This window comes from Crocodylus porosus, unplaced genomic scaffold, assembly GCF_001723895.1.
Source record: "Crocodylus porosus isolate Cpor-Errol unplaced genomic scaffold, CroPor_comp1, whole genome shotgun sequence".
NCBI classification, from domain to species: Eukaryota; Metazoa; Chordata; order Crocodylia; family Crocodylidae; genus Crocodylus; species Crocodylus porosus.
Genome location: NW_017728909.1, coordinates 1,483,454 through 1,499,467, shown reverse-complemented (window position 1 = coordinate 1,499,467; position 16,014 = coordinate 1,483,454). Strand labels below are relative to the sequence as shown.

Genomic DNA, 16,014 nt, shown 5'->3' with positions numbered 1-16,014 from the left:
TGCCGCAGCGCCATGAACCCGGAGGCGGTGACCATGGACATGGGCAGCCTGCACGGCGCGCCTGCCGGCCATGAGCAGGAGCTGCTGGGCAGCCCCAGCCCGCACCACGCGGGGCGGCGCGAGCTGGGCTCCCGCATGGTGCCCGGCATGGCCTCGCTGCTGGACGCCGGCGGCGCCGGGGACTACCGCGACCTGCCGCTGCCGCTGCACCACGCCATGAGCATGCCCTGCGAGGCGTCGCCGCCCGGCATGGGCATGAGCAGCACCTACACCACGCTCACGCCGCTGCAGCCGCTGCCGCCCATCTCCACCGTGTCCGACAAGTTCCACCCGCACCCGCACGCGCACCCGCACCCGCACGCGGCCCCGCACCCGCACCCGCACCCCGCGCAGCGCCTGCCCGCCAACGTCAGCGGCAGCTTCACCCTCATGCGCGACGAGCGCGGGCTGCCGGCCATGAACAACCTCTACGGGCCCTACAAGGAGATGCCGGGCATGGGGCAGAGCCTGTCGCCGCTCGGCTCGCTGCACGCCCCGCAGCAGGGCCTGCACGGCTACGGCCCGCCCGCCCACGACAAGATGCTCAGCCCCGCCGGCTTCGACGCCCACCCGGCCATGCTGGCCCGCGGCGACCAGCACCTGCCCCGCGGGCTGGGCACGCCCCCCAACATGCTGCCCCACTTGAACGGCATGCACCACCCGGGCCCCCCGCCGCCCCACGGGCCCGTGCTGCCGGCCGGCCGCGACCGGCCGCCGTCGTCCGGCTCGCAGGTGGGCGGCTCGGGGCAGCTGGAGGAGATCAACACCAAGGAGGTGGCGCAGCGGATCACGGCGGAGTTGAAGCGCTACAGCATCCCCCAGGCCATCTTTGCGCAGAGGGTGCTGTGCCGGTCTCAGGGCACCCTTTCCGACCTGCTAAGGAACCCTAAGCCTTGGAGTAAACTGAAATCTGGCAGGGAGACGTTCAGGAGGATGTGGAAGTGGCTGCAGGAGCCGGAGTTTCAGAGGATGTCGGCGCTGAGGCTCGCAGGTAAGTCCTGCCCGGCTCCTGAGGCTCACTTGCCCCCGTCCCGCCGCCCGGGCTGGGAGAACTGGCCTCGCCTCCAGCTCCTCGGGGGCTTCCCACTCGCCGCCGCCAGGTCCCGGGGAGAGAGGACAACAAGTATTTCTGGCCGTGGTGAGAGGACAAGGAGTATTTCTGGCTACGGCGAGAGGACAAGGAGTAGTGCGTTTTGTGGGCAGAGCGGGGGGCTTGCCCCTGGCTCTGGCGCCCGGGAGAGCTCAGAGCAGCGCTGCCCGCGAAGGGAACGGTCCCCGGGGTTGAGGCGCGGGGCAGTGCGGGGTCTCCGGCTCGCAGGTGTGGCCTCTCCGTGCGGGGAGCGGGGGGAAAGAGGCATCGGATGCGGTGGGAGTGCTGCAGAGGAGTGCATTTGGGGAGCAGCAGGCAGGACTCATGGCCGGAGGTGATGATATCTGTTATGAGGCCAGCGCGATGTTTGCAAAACAATTCAGTGGGGAGAAGCTGGTTTCAGCGGAGTTCTTCCCCGAGCTGTGACCGCGTCTTTTGGTCCTGGCTTTTAAACCAGAATGACGATGATTCCTGCCAGGACCTTCCCTTCCTGGCAAATAAGGACCCCCCACGCCCTCGCCCTCCCCCTCCCCCAGCGGGCACTGCCGTGCAGAGCCCACCCGGGCCGCGTGGGAGATGCCGGGCGGAGGAATGACGCGGCTGGAAAAGTGCGAGGCTGCCGGGCGAGCGGGAGCCCGGGCAGAGCCGGCCGCGGCCGCGGCCGCACGGCGTCCCGGGAGCCGGGGCCCTCCCTCTAGCGGAAGCGAGGCGCACGGCGGCTCTCTATTGTTCTGCGAGGACAAGAAATCGCCCATGGAGGGCCGAGACTGGCGAGACGGACCGCGAGCGGCCCGGCCCCGGGGGGAGGGGCGCGTGCCCGCGGAGGGGGGCAGGGCACGCGGGGCTCTGGGGAAGCCCTGCGGTGTGCAAGGCAGGGCAGCCCTTCCCACGCGGCAGGGCAGGAGCCGCGGCGGGCGAGGACGAGCGTCTGCGCGCCCGGCCGGGATGTGCTTCCTCTGCGCGGGCAGAGGTGACTCCCCGGCGCTGTGGGGGCGGCTGAGAAACGTGACAGCGCCGGGTCTAGACCCCCGGGGCTGGGGGGGGCACGCCGGGCCCGCCTTGCCCGGCCCGGCCGTCGGACGGGTGCCGCCGCGCAGCCAGGCAGGTACAAAGCAGGACGGGCCCGGGCCCGGGGCCACGTCTGGCTGCTGCTGCGGTGGTTCCCTCCTCCTCCGCCTCGCATCCGTAGCCCCGGGGGAGGGGGGGGGTGCTGGACCGCCCGGCCGCCCTTTGTGTCCAGCTGTGCACGGACAGATGTGCTGCAGCTGGGGGCCGCACTCCGCGGGGTCCCGCGGGGCGGCCCCCATCCCCGCGCAAGAGTACGCGCCAGGGGGGGGGGGGGCTGATCCTCCCCCGACCCCGGGAGAAGACCTCTCCCGCCCCCCAGCCACGCCGGGCTTTGCACCGCCCCCCCCCCCGGGGCCCCGCTGCCTGCATGGGGACCCGGAGCCGGCTCTGCGGAGACGTGTCCAGCCTTGATGGAGGCCCTGTCTCGCACACGCGGACGTGTACACACACAGAGAGAGGCCCACGTGCACACATAGGCAGCACGCATGTAACCACGCACACACAAGGGAACACAAACAGGCACACGTGTGCAAACACGCAAGTGCGCGCACGGAGGCTCGCACCTATACACACCGGTGCGGGTCCCAGGCGATCCCGGCGCTGTCCGGCGGGGCTCCCGCAGCCTCCCCCCGTGCCCGGCCCGGCCGGCGAGCCGCGGGCAGAGCCTCGTGCTCCCGGTGCCTTTCTTCTCGCGTTCAGCCCCTGGACGAGGCGAGCACCCGTGCCTGTTCCCCAGAAATCCCCGCTTGTCTTGCCCCACACTTCTGCTCAAATGCATGCGGTGCACCTCTGAGAAGGCAGCTACCTTTCCTTCTGAAGGAAAAGCCCTGGCAGGCCCCTCCCGTTGCTGTAGGTGTGTGGATACACATCCACTCTTTTTTAAAAACATTATAAAAGAAGTCCACTAGATATGTCACATCACTTTTTTAAAAACATTATAAAAGAAGTCCACTAAAACAAGTCCGTGCTTGAATGATCACAATGGCTTAGTAGCTTGATATGGCTTTCTGGGTAACCTCTAGGCATGAAACGCCATGCAGCGTTTGCCCAGCTTGTGCCCAGGTGTGAGGAGCTCTGGCCAAGAAGTTTTCAATCAGGATCACTGATTCCTTTAGCTCCATGAAGATAGCTAATCTATCTATCTAGATATATGTATGGCTTGCCATCCTTTAAGATTGATTTTAGACGGCTGAGATTTGGCCTTATAAATTATTGTTCATTAAATGGCTGAAAATACAAGGAAAAAAATGTGTGTTCCTATTGTCTACTGTGTACGTACAGCTCTTTCCAAAAGATGAAGATAGGATGTGTATTACAATGACAAAGCTTATTACAATAAGACAGTAAAATCCCAGACAAAAGCCAGAATCTTTAATCACAGCGTAAGACACCAACAGCTAGAGTAGTTTTTACAATGCGTTGTACACAAAGGGCCCAATTTGCAGCCCTAAAATAACACTAAGATAAAGCTCCTCAACAGGATTTTTTTTTTTCTTTTTTGCTTTATAGCAGTTACAGGATTGGGCCAAAAATATTCAGAAGGACAAAAAATATCTGTATTTATCCAGGGCTGCTCTATAGCATTTTCATATGAATTAGTCTAAAAAAAACCCACCCAGACTTTGGGTTATAAGCCTACCTCCTCTGATGTAATTTAATCACACTTGGATCTTGGTGCATGTAATTGAATATACATATACTTTCTTCTGCAGGAAGAAAATAATGTAAATGTATAAAGCCTGTATTGACTTTGAACCATGTCATAAGTACCAGTCATCTGAAACTGTGAAAGGAAGAGGCAACATTAAGGAAAAGAAGATTTTTTTTGAGGACAAAATACATATATTTGTTTTTAGTAAGAAGGGAATGCACATTCCTGTCATATCTAATTTTTCCACGTCTCTTGTTCAGAATCTTTACATGGAGGCGCCCATAATAAATTAATTGCTCTTATTATTTTGTTGACCGTGAACCTGCAATCTTTACTCAAACACAAGTTCCACTGAAGTCAATGGGAGTCAATGCCTGAGTAAACAATTCAGGACCAGGTCTTATGAATAATAAAGTAGCCATTTACAGTTGGAGTCCTGCCTGTTCAAAGACTCTGGGATCCAGAGTGGCCAAAGTGCTGGTTCTATCGTGCTATCCAGCAACTTCTCTGTTCACTTGCTTTTTTGATTTGGATCCTGTAGGTACGATTCAAATCTCCGTTACACCAGGTTAATGCAGGAGTCACATTGCTAAAGACAATGGATTTAAATGGGTATAAAACAAGCACGAGAACGGATATAGGCCTGGTACTTTGCTTTTAGCACTCAGACTGTCACTGTTCCTTCCAAAGTCATTGCCAAAACTTGAGTCCATTTAAGTAGGAACAGGAGCACAAGTGGGTTATTTATTTAGCAGTTGAGCATTGCTACCTTATTAGAAATTTACTGCTTTAAATACACTTGTATACAGTGCCACCTTTATAAAGTGAACAGCCAAAGTGAATGTATAAAGAAAGCCCATTATTAACATTTTTATATTTAACGTGTGTTGATTGTACCTCACATTTTCCCCTGTCTCTGACGGTATGTCCACATTAGAGATGAGGCAGCAGTATCAGCCTGCTCCATTTTATGCGATTTGGATGTAACCCTGGAACTCCTGGCAAATCTCCAATTGAGGCCCCTCAGCTGGGCAAAGTTTTTACATCTCAGTCCAAATTGGCCTTTGCTAAGTTGAGTCTGTTAGAAAAATCTGTTGTAAACACGGATCCATTGATTTGCATTTGTCAGAGAGGAAAGCTAAACCAGCGAAAAGAGAAGCCTTTGCTGTTTTATGCAGGGCCAGGGAAACCTTTCATATTGATCCCATTGATCCAATCTTTCCCTTTAAGGAAACCACATAGTTAAAGACCCCGGTCAATAGATTTACCCTTCATGCTCTCAATATTCTTTTAAATGATCTCATCTAGGGGAGCGTGGTGGCATTAAACCTCAGGTCCAAGCAAAAAATAAGAAAAATACTGTGGAACCCTAAGCATAACCAAAGTAAAGGCTCTGTGCTGCAGCATTTGCTCCAGCAAAACTCCCACCAAGGTCAACATTGAAGTCAGCGGGGCTTTTTACTAAGAAAGGGCTTGCAGGTCAAGGACACAGTTACTGCCAACATGCAATTATTTCCGTTTAGAAAATAATATTTGTATTGAGTCTATATTGTATATTTGCTTATGGAAAGTATATGCGCAAACACCAGTGGACGGGGGACAGTTGCAGTAATACTTTTTTAAAACCTATTTCTAAGCCCAAATTCTGGAGTGTTCTAGTTATGTATAATTGAATACCTCGAAGCTAATGGATTTGCACCAATTCACATGGTCTGGTCTGATGAGTTAACGTATTAAAATAATGAAACATTTTAACATTAATGACTATTGGGGGCTGTACGGATTTTAAATAGGATGTGGGAATAGGGCAGAAGTCTATAAGAATAAGGTTGTATGGAACAGAGCTCAAGAATAACTGCTACATTTCTAGAGTGACAATAATGCCTGTGTTAATTCTAGTAACTACAGAATACACAATGCACTTTCGCTTCCAGCACTAATCTGCTAAGTCTCACTAATTCTATGGCCTTTTAACTGCCTGGATAACAAATACGGAGGCATTTTGATTTCATTCTCTATTTGATCTGGGCTTAATTGTTCAGTTCCTAAATTTTTGCCAGGTGAAAAATATAAATGATCCCTAGGTGAGTCAATGTATTTATCTGTTTAGTGAGTTCAAAGGGCAGAGTTCAACTATGGTTCAGGTTAATTGAACAGGAAGCAATGTCCTAATGTCTTTGTTGCCTGAAAAGTACCAAACATAAGAATATTATCAGTTAGAAGGTGCACCAAGTGCATGTTAAGCAAACACCGCACCAAATCTATATTAGGTAGATACAGAAAGAATGTAATTAAAATTGCTCTCTTTATGAAGTCTTATTTATGTTACCCAGCTCAACCTGATTATGAAATGGCTTCTAAAACATTGGAGCCCCCTTGGGTCAGAAGTGTTTTCTCATTGAATAATTGCCTTATTGGTACCATTGACCTGTAGAGCAGCTGCTGCAGCTTGGACTGAGAATTGGCCCTCAGAATAAAGTGCTTCTATTAGAATAGAGCAAGACATTTGTTTACACACTCAGGGCTTGCAGCAAGTGCATTTAACCCCATCCAAATTGTTTACTGATCAGAAAAGTCAAAGGTCACAACTAGCCCTACTGTACAAACAATCATAGTTCATAGGGAGGGCAAAAGATAGGCAAACTAAGCCCAAGCAAATACCTATTATTTTTCTGGACTGATCAGTGAAACGCTTGCATAACTTGTTTATATTTCCTGATTGCTGAATCATGTTATTGATGATTAAACAGTTTTGTCCCAAAATGCTATCAATGATTCATTTGTGGAATATGGGACTACTGACCTCTTTTTATTTATATTCGCTTGATCAGTGCATATTTCAGTAAATAGGAATGAGCAAACAGGGCTTTTAATTGAAATATAGGCTTGACAAATGCATGGATCAAGATGAGACCATTACTGGAGATGCACATTGAATTCTGAGCTAGTGTTTTCCCAGCAGTGGTGGAAAGGAGTCCCTCCTAGCTCTGAAATACAGCGCCACCTACTGATTGCTTTATTTTCAAAGCTACACACGGCTTAGTTTAAGAACATAAGCCAAGAAAGTTAGGCACTAGGATTCATACTCAAGCACCTAAGTAAAAGAAGTCTGCTTTCCAAGTAAGCTGAGAATCCTCAGGTGCCAGTGACTTTAATGAAAGTTACTACTTGGCATTTTGGTAAAAGTTCCTGACAGCATCTATTTAAAACAAAAGAAGTTGTGGATGGCTGACAGGAAGCTTTTAAAAGTGCTGCCACTTTTAGATGGGAGCCTAAATAAGGATGAGTTGACTAAACTATGAATTCTGGTTTGAAAATATCAGCAACACTTGTTTTGTTCTTTTTGTTTCTTATCCTTTCTTCACCATGGTATCACAGCATATTCCAATAGTGCATTAAGAGATACGATTAACATCTGCCATGTGTGGTTTGTTCTCTCTTGCAATCTCTCTCCAGGGGACAAACTGTGCATGCAGTGGATTTTGTTATTGTTGTTAAAGTACTTGTGTGAATTGTGCTATGCACTTGTAGTAACAAAGACAAGGTCAAACAAGTACACGTGGCAGGTGGTACAGCAAGTAGTGAGTGAGCTTTATGACGGTGGTTGGCTCCTGTAGCAGTTTGTTCTGCTGTCTTGGAACAGCACTCAAGAAAGCTCTTCTTTTACCTGCTCCTATTTATCTGCTACATAGAAGTGGTACTCAGCTGAAAGGCTTTGTCCACTGCTACTCTAACTGCTACATGATACGTTCATTTTATGAATGAACAATATTTGGGCTTTTCTATGGCAAATAAGTAATATTCAGCAAACTTATAAGAATCAATATGAAATTCCTTGTCAGCAAAAGAAGAGCTTAACAGGCAAATAGGGGTGTAGGATGGCAAATTAAAATAACTTAACATTTTTAAGACAAATTTAGAGGAGCATGCTCATGTTTGTGTTTGGCATAGTGGTGTTTTTGTTTGGCCCCGTGAACTAACACCCGCATCCCAAAAAGTTTTAGCCTCCTGTGAGTTACCTGCCTCAGTATCCTTAAGGACCTGGGCCTTGAGTTGTGATGCAGCATGGAACAGGATTACATGCATTTTCTTGGAAAATAATAGAAAGCATAGATCATTTTGCAGCAGGATTGCCTTGTTGCTTTCAGTACCATGAACAGTTACTCCTTTGCATCCTCAAGTGTATCAGGCTGGTGAGACCCAGCTACTTTACACGCCAGGCTACAGAACAGGCAATCGGTTTAATTCACATCAGAGTTTTGTGGCCACATCAATCCAGAGCTTACAGACAACCAAGCTCAAGGTTCTGTATTAAGTACCTGTGAATTGTTTGAATTAACACTTTGCCTCAGAACTGACTGTGGCAAATTGGACTTACGAGTCATTTAAGACTAGCGTGTAAATGGCTGGGCAACACCTTTTGGTGGTAATCAGGGTCACATCAAGCTAGCTGTCTGTTTTCAGCCCTGAGTATCATGTGATTGGAGGGCATCAGATCTAGAAGGGGCTCTGCATCAGCAGAGGGTTGAGTGCCTGAGGTTTCTTCTGTTTGGAATATGGAAGACCAGTTGTAATAAAGCCCCAGGAAAAGGCTAGGAATGATGGTTAGGATGGTGGTATGTACTTAGGTAAGGTGAAACCTAAGGGTGCCATTTCTGCCACGTTTACGGAAGTGCATATTTGTTTGTTTCTCTGCATGCCATAACAAGATTAGGAATATAGATATTTTACTATTACTTCCTTAAAGTCTAGACAAACTTGGAATGCATCAGCACGTGTTGGTTCTCTTTATCAAATATCCAGTACATGCCTGTTGGTACATGCATCACTTGCGTGTATATACCTACACACACACACGCATGCACACACATACTGTTCTTACACTAGCAGCTTGAAAAGTTAATAGGCCCATCAGATCCAAATTAATAGTTATTCATCTGCTATTCATGTAATAAACTGAAGTACCGTTTGATAAACTGCATTTATCATGGATCTGACATGACACTTGTACCAAGTTAACCCTTCCCTCCCGTGCAAACAGACTGGTCACAATTCAAGTCATAAGGATTTGAAAGCAGCAAATTGTTTTCCTGGCCATACTTCATAATACTAAAAGGAACATTTATGCAACACAGTATTCTCAATGTGTAGCTAATATCCTTCTCCTTGCATTAAATGGGGATGTAAATGAAGCACGGAGTTCTTTTTTCTGCAGGGTGCTTTCATGTGCACTCGGAAAGCATATTAGGATCATAAGAAAGTAGGGCTGGAAGGGACCTCATGAGGTTATCTAGTCCAGCCCTCTGTTCAAGACAGGGTTATTCCTGACTAAACATTCCCTGCCAAGTATATATCTCTCTTGAACAGTTCCAAAGATAGCAAGTCCATAATTTCTCTAGGTAGCCTGTTCCAATGCTTGACCACCCTCATAGTCAGAAAATCCATACTTTCCTCTAACTTAAATTTCCCCGATGAAGCTTGAGGTCATTGTTCCTAATCCTAATCCTATCCCCTAGGGTCACAGCAAAAAAGACAATCTCTATCCTCTCTAGAATCATCCTTCAGGTATTTGAAGTCTGTTATCAAATCCCCTCCTCAGTCTTCTCTTCTTCAGACTAAATAACCCTGGTTCTTTCAGTCTTTTCTCATAAACCTTGCCTCCCAGGCTCCTAATTATTTTTGTTGCCCTGTACTGGACTATTTCCAAAGTGTCCACATCACTCTTAAAATGTGAAGTACTCCAGATGAGATCTGACCAGTGCTGAATAAACCAGAAAAACTGTTTCACTTGTTTTGCAAGTGACACTCCTGTTAATAGGACCCAGTATGTTGTTGGCTTTTTTTTTTTAACAAGATGACGCTCTTGGTTCATATCCAGCTTATCATTTTATGTAAACCCCAGAGCCTTCTGGGGAGTACTGCAGCCTAGCCATTCATTTCTCAATCTGTATTTGTCCATGCAATTATTCTGTCAGGAGGACTTGACGCTTGTGCCTGTTGAATCTCATCTGATTGATTGCAGACCATTTCTCCAGTCTAGTCAGATCATTCTGGATCCTAGCCTTACTCTTCAGAGTATCTGCAAAACCACCTAACTCAGTGTCATCAGCAAATTTGCTAACCATGCACTCAATCTTTAATGAAGATGCTAAACAATACCATACCCAGGACAGACCCCTGGGAAAACCCACTCGATATCTTCTCCCAACTAGACATTGAGGCATTGATGACTATGCATTGAGTACAGTGATCCCCATTACAGCACTTTCATTTGGTCTGTATTTTCTTAGCTTGTTAATGATGATGTTGTGAGAAATATCCTGACTTGAGCAAAGCTGTTGATAGTCTATCACATCCACTGTTCTCCCATCATCTGCAGAGCCTGTCACCCTATCATGGAAGGAAATCATATTTATCAGGCATTACTTTCTCTTGGTGGCTGTTCCTGATCACCTTGTTTTTCTCTAGGTGCTTCACAATGAATTCTCTGAGGACCTGTTCTTTAATCTTTTCAGGTCAGGCTGACTGGTTTGTAGTTTTCTGGACCCTCCTTTTCTCTATTTGCTCTTTTTCAGTCATCAGAGATCTCTACAGATCTCCACAAGTTCTCAGAGAGGATAGCCAATGCCTCTAAAATGACCTCAGCTAAATCCTTCTGTACTGTAGGGTGCATCTTCTCTGGCCCAGATAAAGCATGTAGCTGTTTTAAGTAATTCATAACCTGTTGTGCCATTACTCTAAGCTGTTTGTCTCCTTCCTTATCTTCACTGCCAAGTTCATTGGTCATCTGATAACTGCTCCTATTTGTGAAAACTGAAATAAAAATGGCATTAAATACATTAGCCAATACTCTTTTCCCTTTCATATTCTGCCAGGGAATGACAGTTTCCCTAGTTTTCCTCTTGTTTTTGACTTGCTTATAGGATCATATTTTACTGGACTTTGTCCTTGGCCAGCTGCATCTCAAATGGTCTCTGGGCTTTCCTAATTTTTCCCCTGCATGCCTATGCAATACTCTTATGCTCTTGCATAGAATTTTGACCAAGTTTCCACTTTTTATAGGATTCCTATTTGAATTTCAGCTCATTGAAAAGATTTCTGTCTTACCAAGCTGATCTACCCCTTATAGTTCCCATTCGTTTGTTGCACTGGGACATCTGGCTCCTGAGCCTTTAAGAAGGTTTCCTCAAAGTACAACTAGCTCTCCTGGACTCTTTCCCTTCAGACTTACCTCCCAGGGGATGCTGCCTGCTAGTTTCCCATCCTGCCCACCAGTTCCCTTTTCGTGGTGGTCTTTGCTACACCTTTCATGTGTGCTGCTTCCAGGCACTCACAAATAGACAGCTGTAGCCAGCCTTCCACTACATCCAAATACTTCTCCAGGGCATAAATGATTAGCAGTAGTACTCTCCTCCTCCATCCAGAGGGATAAGCTGTTCTCTTATGGCTGTCTTCAGAGTGGAAGCTATCATGATAGCAAGGACTCCTTTAGCAGGAAGAGGGCATGCTTTAGACATTAATGCATGGAAAATATGGTGTGTGTGTGTGTGCGCATGCCTGATATTACAGATTTTACCGTGGTGGAAGACCAACTACCCCATGATAGGAAATTCAATCCAAATTTTAATTAGGCTAAATCTATCACAGTTTTTTAACTGAAGAAAACTGTCATGACTTAAATAGATGTGATATTATTTATACATTTGCATAGATGATCTATACAAAGGGAGTCTGCTGTACAAACTACCTGAAGATTAGCACCACAGTAACAGAGTACTGCATCAAGGACCTGGCTGAGGTAGCAAGTTAATAGTACCAATTCTTGAATTCAGTAGATAACGGTCCTTGCAATGCAACCACTTTTATAAGGTTTTACTCATCTCCACATTCCAAAGCAGTTTGGTACCCCAAACCCGTGAGCAGATCTTTGTAACCAGGATCAAATTATCTGTCTTGTGTCAAGTATGAATAGCGGAGCTATGCACAAGGTTTATGTATGTATAGGGGCAGAAAAGAGAAATCTTTCTCTCAAAGCCACAGGAGAACTGCGGAGCTGTTCTGTGAGAGTTAATCCAGCTCCAGCCTTGGCTGAATCTCACAGTTTACAACCATTCAATGGTAAGAAATGCAGTAAAGGATATTGTGCATACATCAAGAATCAATTCATGCTTGTACTAAGGGGTAATTAATCTAATATATTTACTGGTATTATTATGTGTGTGCATTAGTAATATATGTAAGTATTATGTGTTTATTAATGCTATTAATTATTAGAATTGATTTATTAATTGCAAGGATTCATTTATTAATTGATTGCATCATTACTTAAGTGGGTTAGGCAGGGAGCAGTGTCCTTGTATGACAGTTGTTATACATATGTACAGGGGGAAAAACCACCTCTGCCCCAACAAATGTAAAATCTAATCTGACTGATTGATCATATTTATGGGAGATTTAACACTCATTTCTTGGAGCATACTGTATACCACACATTGATTTAAAAATAAACAAAAACAGAACCTCAATATCCATCTTTCTCCCCAGGAAATCTTAAGCAAGATCCCAAGGGGAGGGATACTTTCTCTCATTAAATTTAAAAAAGGGAAAATTTGGGCTGAGAATCAAGAAAACCTCCATGACAGATAGATCTCTGAGCCTGTGAAATAATCTCCCAGGGACAGTGACGGAATCCTAAAATCTTGGGACATTTAAAAGAAGCATGGTCGATACCGAGAGTCTACTGGAGGAACTGTTTGTGCATGGATTGTGTGGGTTAAAAGATCTGTCCCATTCCTAAGGTGTATAGCTTGATGTACCTTGAAATAGTACAGCTTGGATTTTATGCTGCCCTTTTCATTTGTGTGCATGTTTTATCACTATAGATAAGTGCTGTTAGAGGGCATTCATAAGGATAAAAAAATCAAATAGGTTTAATGTGTGTATAGTAGGTAGAAATGGCAGATAAATGTGTCTATAAGCTGCACACCCTTACAGTGTGTTTATTTGTGTCTTCATTCAAATTGTTTCTGTTACATAATGGTTCTGTACACAGTGGAGTACTTAACCTAATTTGTATTGATCTCAATTGCTCTCATTTGTGCATACTTAATTCAGAGAGGTAATCAAATTGATTTCTAAGGCCTTCTTTTTAAGGGATTGTAGTAACAGAGATATACAAGAGGTTGTTCTAACTGAATTATATCAAAAGAAAAACATTTTAAATCTTTGGAAACCACTTCCATGGTCATTTCATTGTGTTCAGTATTACTAACATAATTAAATTGCCTTCACACTGAGGTCTGTTTGAAATCATATTGAGAAACATTTCTGAGTTGCATAGGACAGATAACTTGGTTTAGCTGACTGTACTGAGCATATATAAAACAACATCTAAGAGATCAATATGCATGGCTTACCTTTGCAAATGATATGGAGACCAGAATTAGAAAGATATTTTTTCCACAACAGGTTTGGTTCCTGTACCATTTATCGCTTAGTTTGTTTATTTGTTCCATAGTCCAAAAAAGTTGCAACCCCCTTTTTTCAGATTATTGTACCAGCATTAAAACAGTGAGTATTTGTGGACCTAAGCACTAGGAAGAGAAGGGATTTGTTTAACAAAACTGAAGGAAATAAGTTAGGATTGAAAATACTAAAGGGGATTTTTGGATAAGGATGACGATAATGTATAGATATTCAAATACTCTCCCCAAGATGCGTGGTTAAGTGCTTTGCTTAATTTGTTTAAAATAAGAAGTGGGTTGAATAGAGATTCAGAATCAAATTAGGTTTATGTTGGAGGTTGTGTTTAAAGCAGAATTTGAATTAAACTCATGTTTACCTTTCATGGCAGTGAAATCATGTGAGTTTTGGGCAGTATGCCAAATGAACTGGAAATTAGGCCCTCATGCTGGACACATGATGCACTTGAAATTCCCAAGGGTCCTTTTCATGTCTAATGTTTATTGTTCTGTGTTTTCAGAACCAGGGTCGATGGTGCTAATTTCGATATTTGCGGTAAATTTCCCCATATGTATTGTTAGCCAGCTTTCCTGTTACTGATTTGGGCTAGGATTGTAGCATGCCCTGTAATTCTCAAAGCACTGGCTCCTGGGAATGATTTCGCATTGGCATTATCTACTATTGTTGAGGCATTATTTATTTATTTATATACTTTTTCAGGCATTTAACTCCGGGCAGTGATACCTTTGTCACTGTCTGCCAATTAGACTGGATCTACTATACCAGCTCGCCTTTTCCAGGCATTGTGTCTGCAATCTGGAAGGCGACCTGTCCTCTGCATCCACCAACCACTGTTCAGACTAAATAGCAAAACCTAAGACCCTAGTCCCATAGCCCTTCCTGTCACAAATATTACTAGTGAAATCATGACATTATTCATGGAAGTAAGGCCTGAAGGTTTGGGTCTACAGAGCTTCTAGTTCAGGGGTAGGCAACCCCTCGGCATGGGTGCCAGAGTGTGACATGCAAAGGCATTTTGCTTGGCACACGCACCTCAGGGCAGACAGCAAGGATGGGGCCAGGGCTGCACTGCCACAACAAGGATCGGGCCCCTCACAGCTTTCCCACTGTTTGCCCCTGACGTGCCAACATCTTACAAGTCAAGGTTGCAGATGTTTTTGCCACTCAGCCCAAAAACTTTGCTGACCCCCATTCTAGTTGTATAAACTAGTCCTTCTATCTCTTGTCATTTCTTCACCAGCAAACTCCTCACTCTGTTCTTCCACAGGAGCTCTACAGAGCCTTGTCCTGTCTTCCTTTCACCATGTACCTTTTCTCTATTGATCTCCTGGGCTCACATGGCTACAGCTACACCAGTAACTGATACATTGACCTCTCCCCTCCTGACCTGCTTCATTCCAACAATTATCACCATCTCCACAGCTCTTCTTTGGAGACTGCCCACACGTGATAACCCTTGAAAGTACCACGTGGCCTATTCTTCCCTGTAGGAAGAAATGATGGACTCCAAACCTCTGATTCCCACCAACATATGGTAGAACGTGCACCTATTACAAAAGTGTTGTGTATTCTGTATATGTATAAATAGTTCATAAAATAGTCTGTGGATACTGCTCAAGAATATGCAGTGTTGTTTACGGGTTTTGTAGAACTGGTTTTGTGTGCTAGAAATGGCTTCCTCTGGGCATCTCTTTACTTTACTTTAACTTACAATACTACATCTGGCTAGAAGTATTCAGACAAATGCAAAGTTTTGGCAGAAAATGCCGATTTGTTGTTCAGAGATCTATAGCTCTGGGAGAGACCTGCTAAAGGTCCTGCCAAAGGACCCGGCCTCAGGGCTGGGTACTTTCAGGATCCTCAGCACTGTGGCTGACCACAGAGCTGGATATTCAGTCTGAGGCTCTGGAACAGATTGCTTAGCAGGGCTGTAGGGGGACCATGGATCCTGGGTGTCTCTTCAGCTGCTCAGTAAAACTGGCTGCATTTTTGATGCATACAGAAAAAAATCCCCCTTTGCTTTTCTTTCAGCTCTATTTAGCAGTACCCATGGCACAGCTATATCCACCGGCATTTTCTAATATCCTTTATTACGACTTCACTTGCTAATGACTAGAATTATGTTTCATAATAATACATTTCTGAAACAGATGTTTTACTGTTGCCACTTATGCATTTAAAGGTTTCTACATATTTGTCAGGATAGATAGTTATTTGCAATTTATGGGCTGGATTAGACCTGTGTCTTTCTGAGGAAAATGGAAAATGAAAGTTGTGGTTGCAGTGAGTACTTTTAAACATTTAGAAAGTAAAAATTAGAGTACTGATTGAATGTTTCAGTTACTGATATTCAAGAAATGAGATTTAAGCCAAAATTAGAGCAGTGTGAGACTTTCATAACAAAACTAAAACACTGGCAAGTTTGCTGAAATACATTTGAGAAAATACTTTGAGAATGTTCTGCAAGAAGAAAAAAGATTACATTTGCTGGATACATTTTTTTATCTAATTTGACCACCTGGCTTCTGACCTTGGCCATTCCAGGTATGTGGCTGCATTTCTGGAATCAAAAGTGAATGTCTGTTCACTTGCTTATCAGTTCAATCTACACAGCTTAGACTAACCTAGGAAGATTGAATCGATTCAGCCTCAGGATTTTTGACTGTCTGTACTTAGCTGAAGT

At 45.4% G+C, this 16,014-nt stretch overlaps 1 protein-coding gene across 1 annotated transcript in view; it reads left to right on the top strand.

Annotated features, from left to right (window-relative positions):
- Window positions 1-70: 70 nt before the first annotated feature.
- Window positions 71-16,014, top strand: part of ONECUT2 (one cut homeobox 2) — a 43,748-nt gene continuing 27,804 nt past the window's right edge. Inside the window, exon 1 of the mRNA XM_019532492.1 lies at window positions 71-1,030. Coding sequence (XP_019388037.1) covers window positions 136-1,030 — 895 coding nt within the window. The 5' untranslated portion in view covers window positions 71-135. The remainder of the gene's footprint in view (window positions 1,031-16,014) is intronic.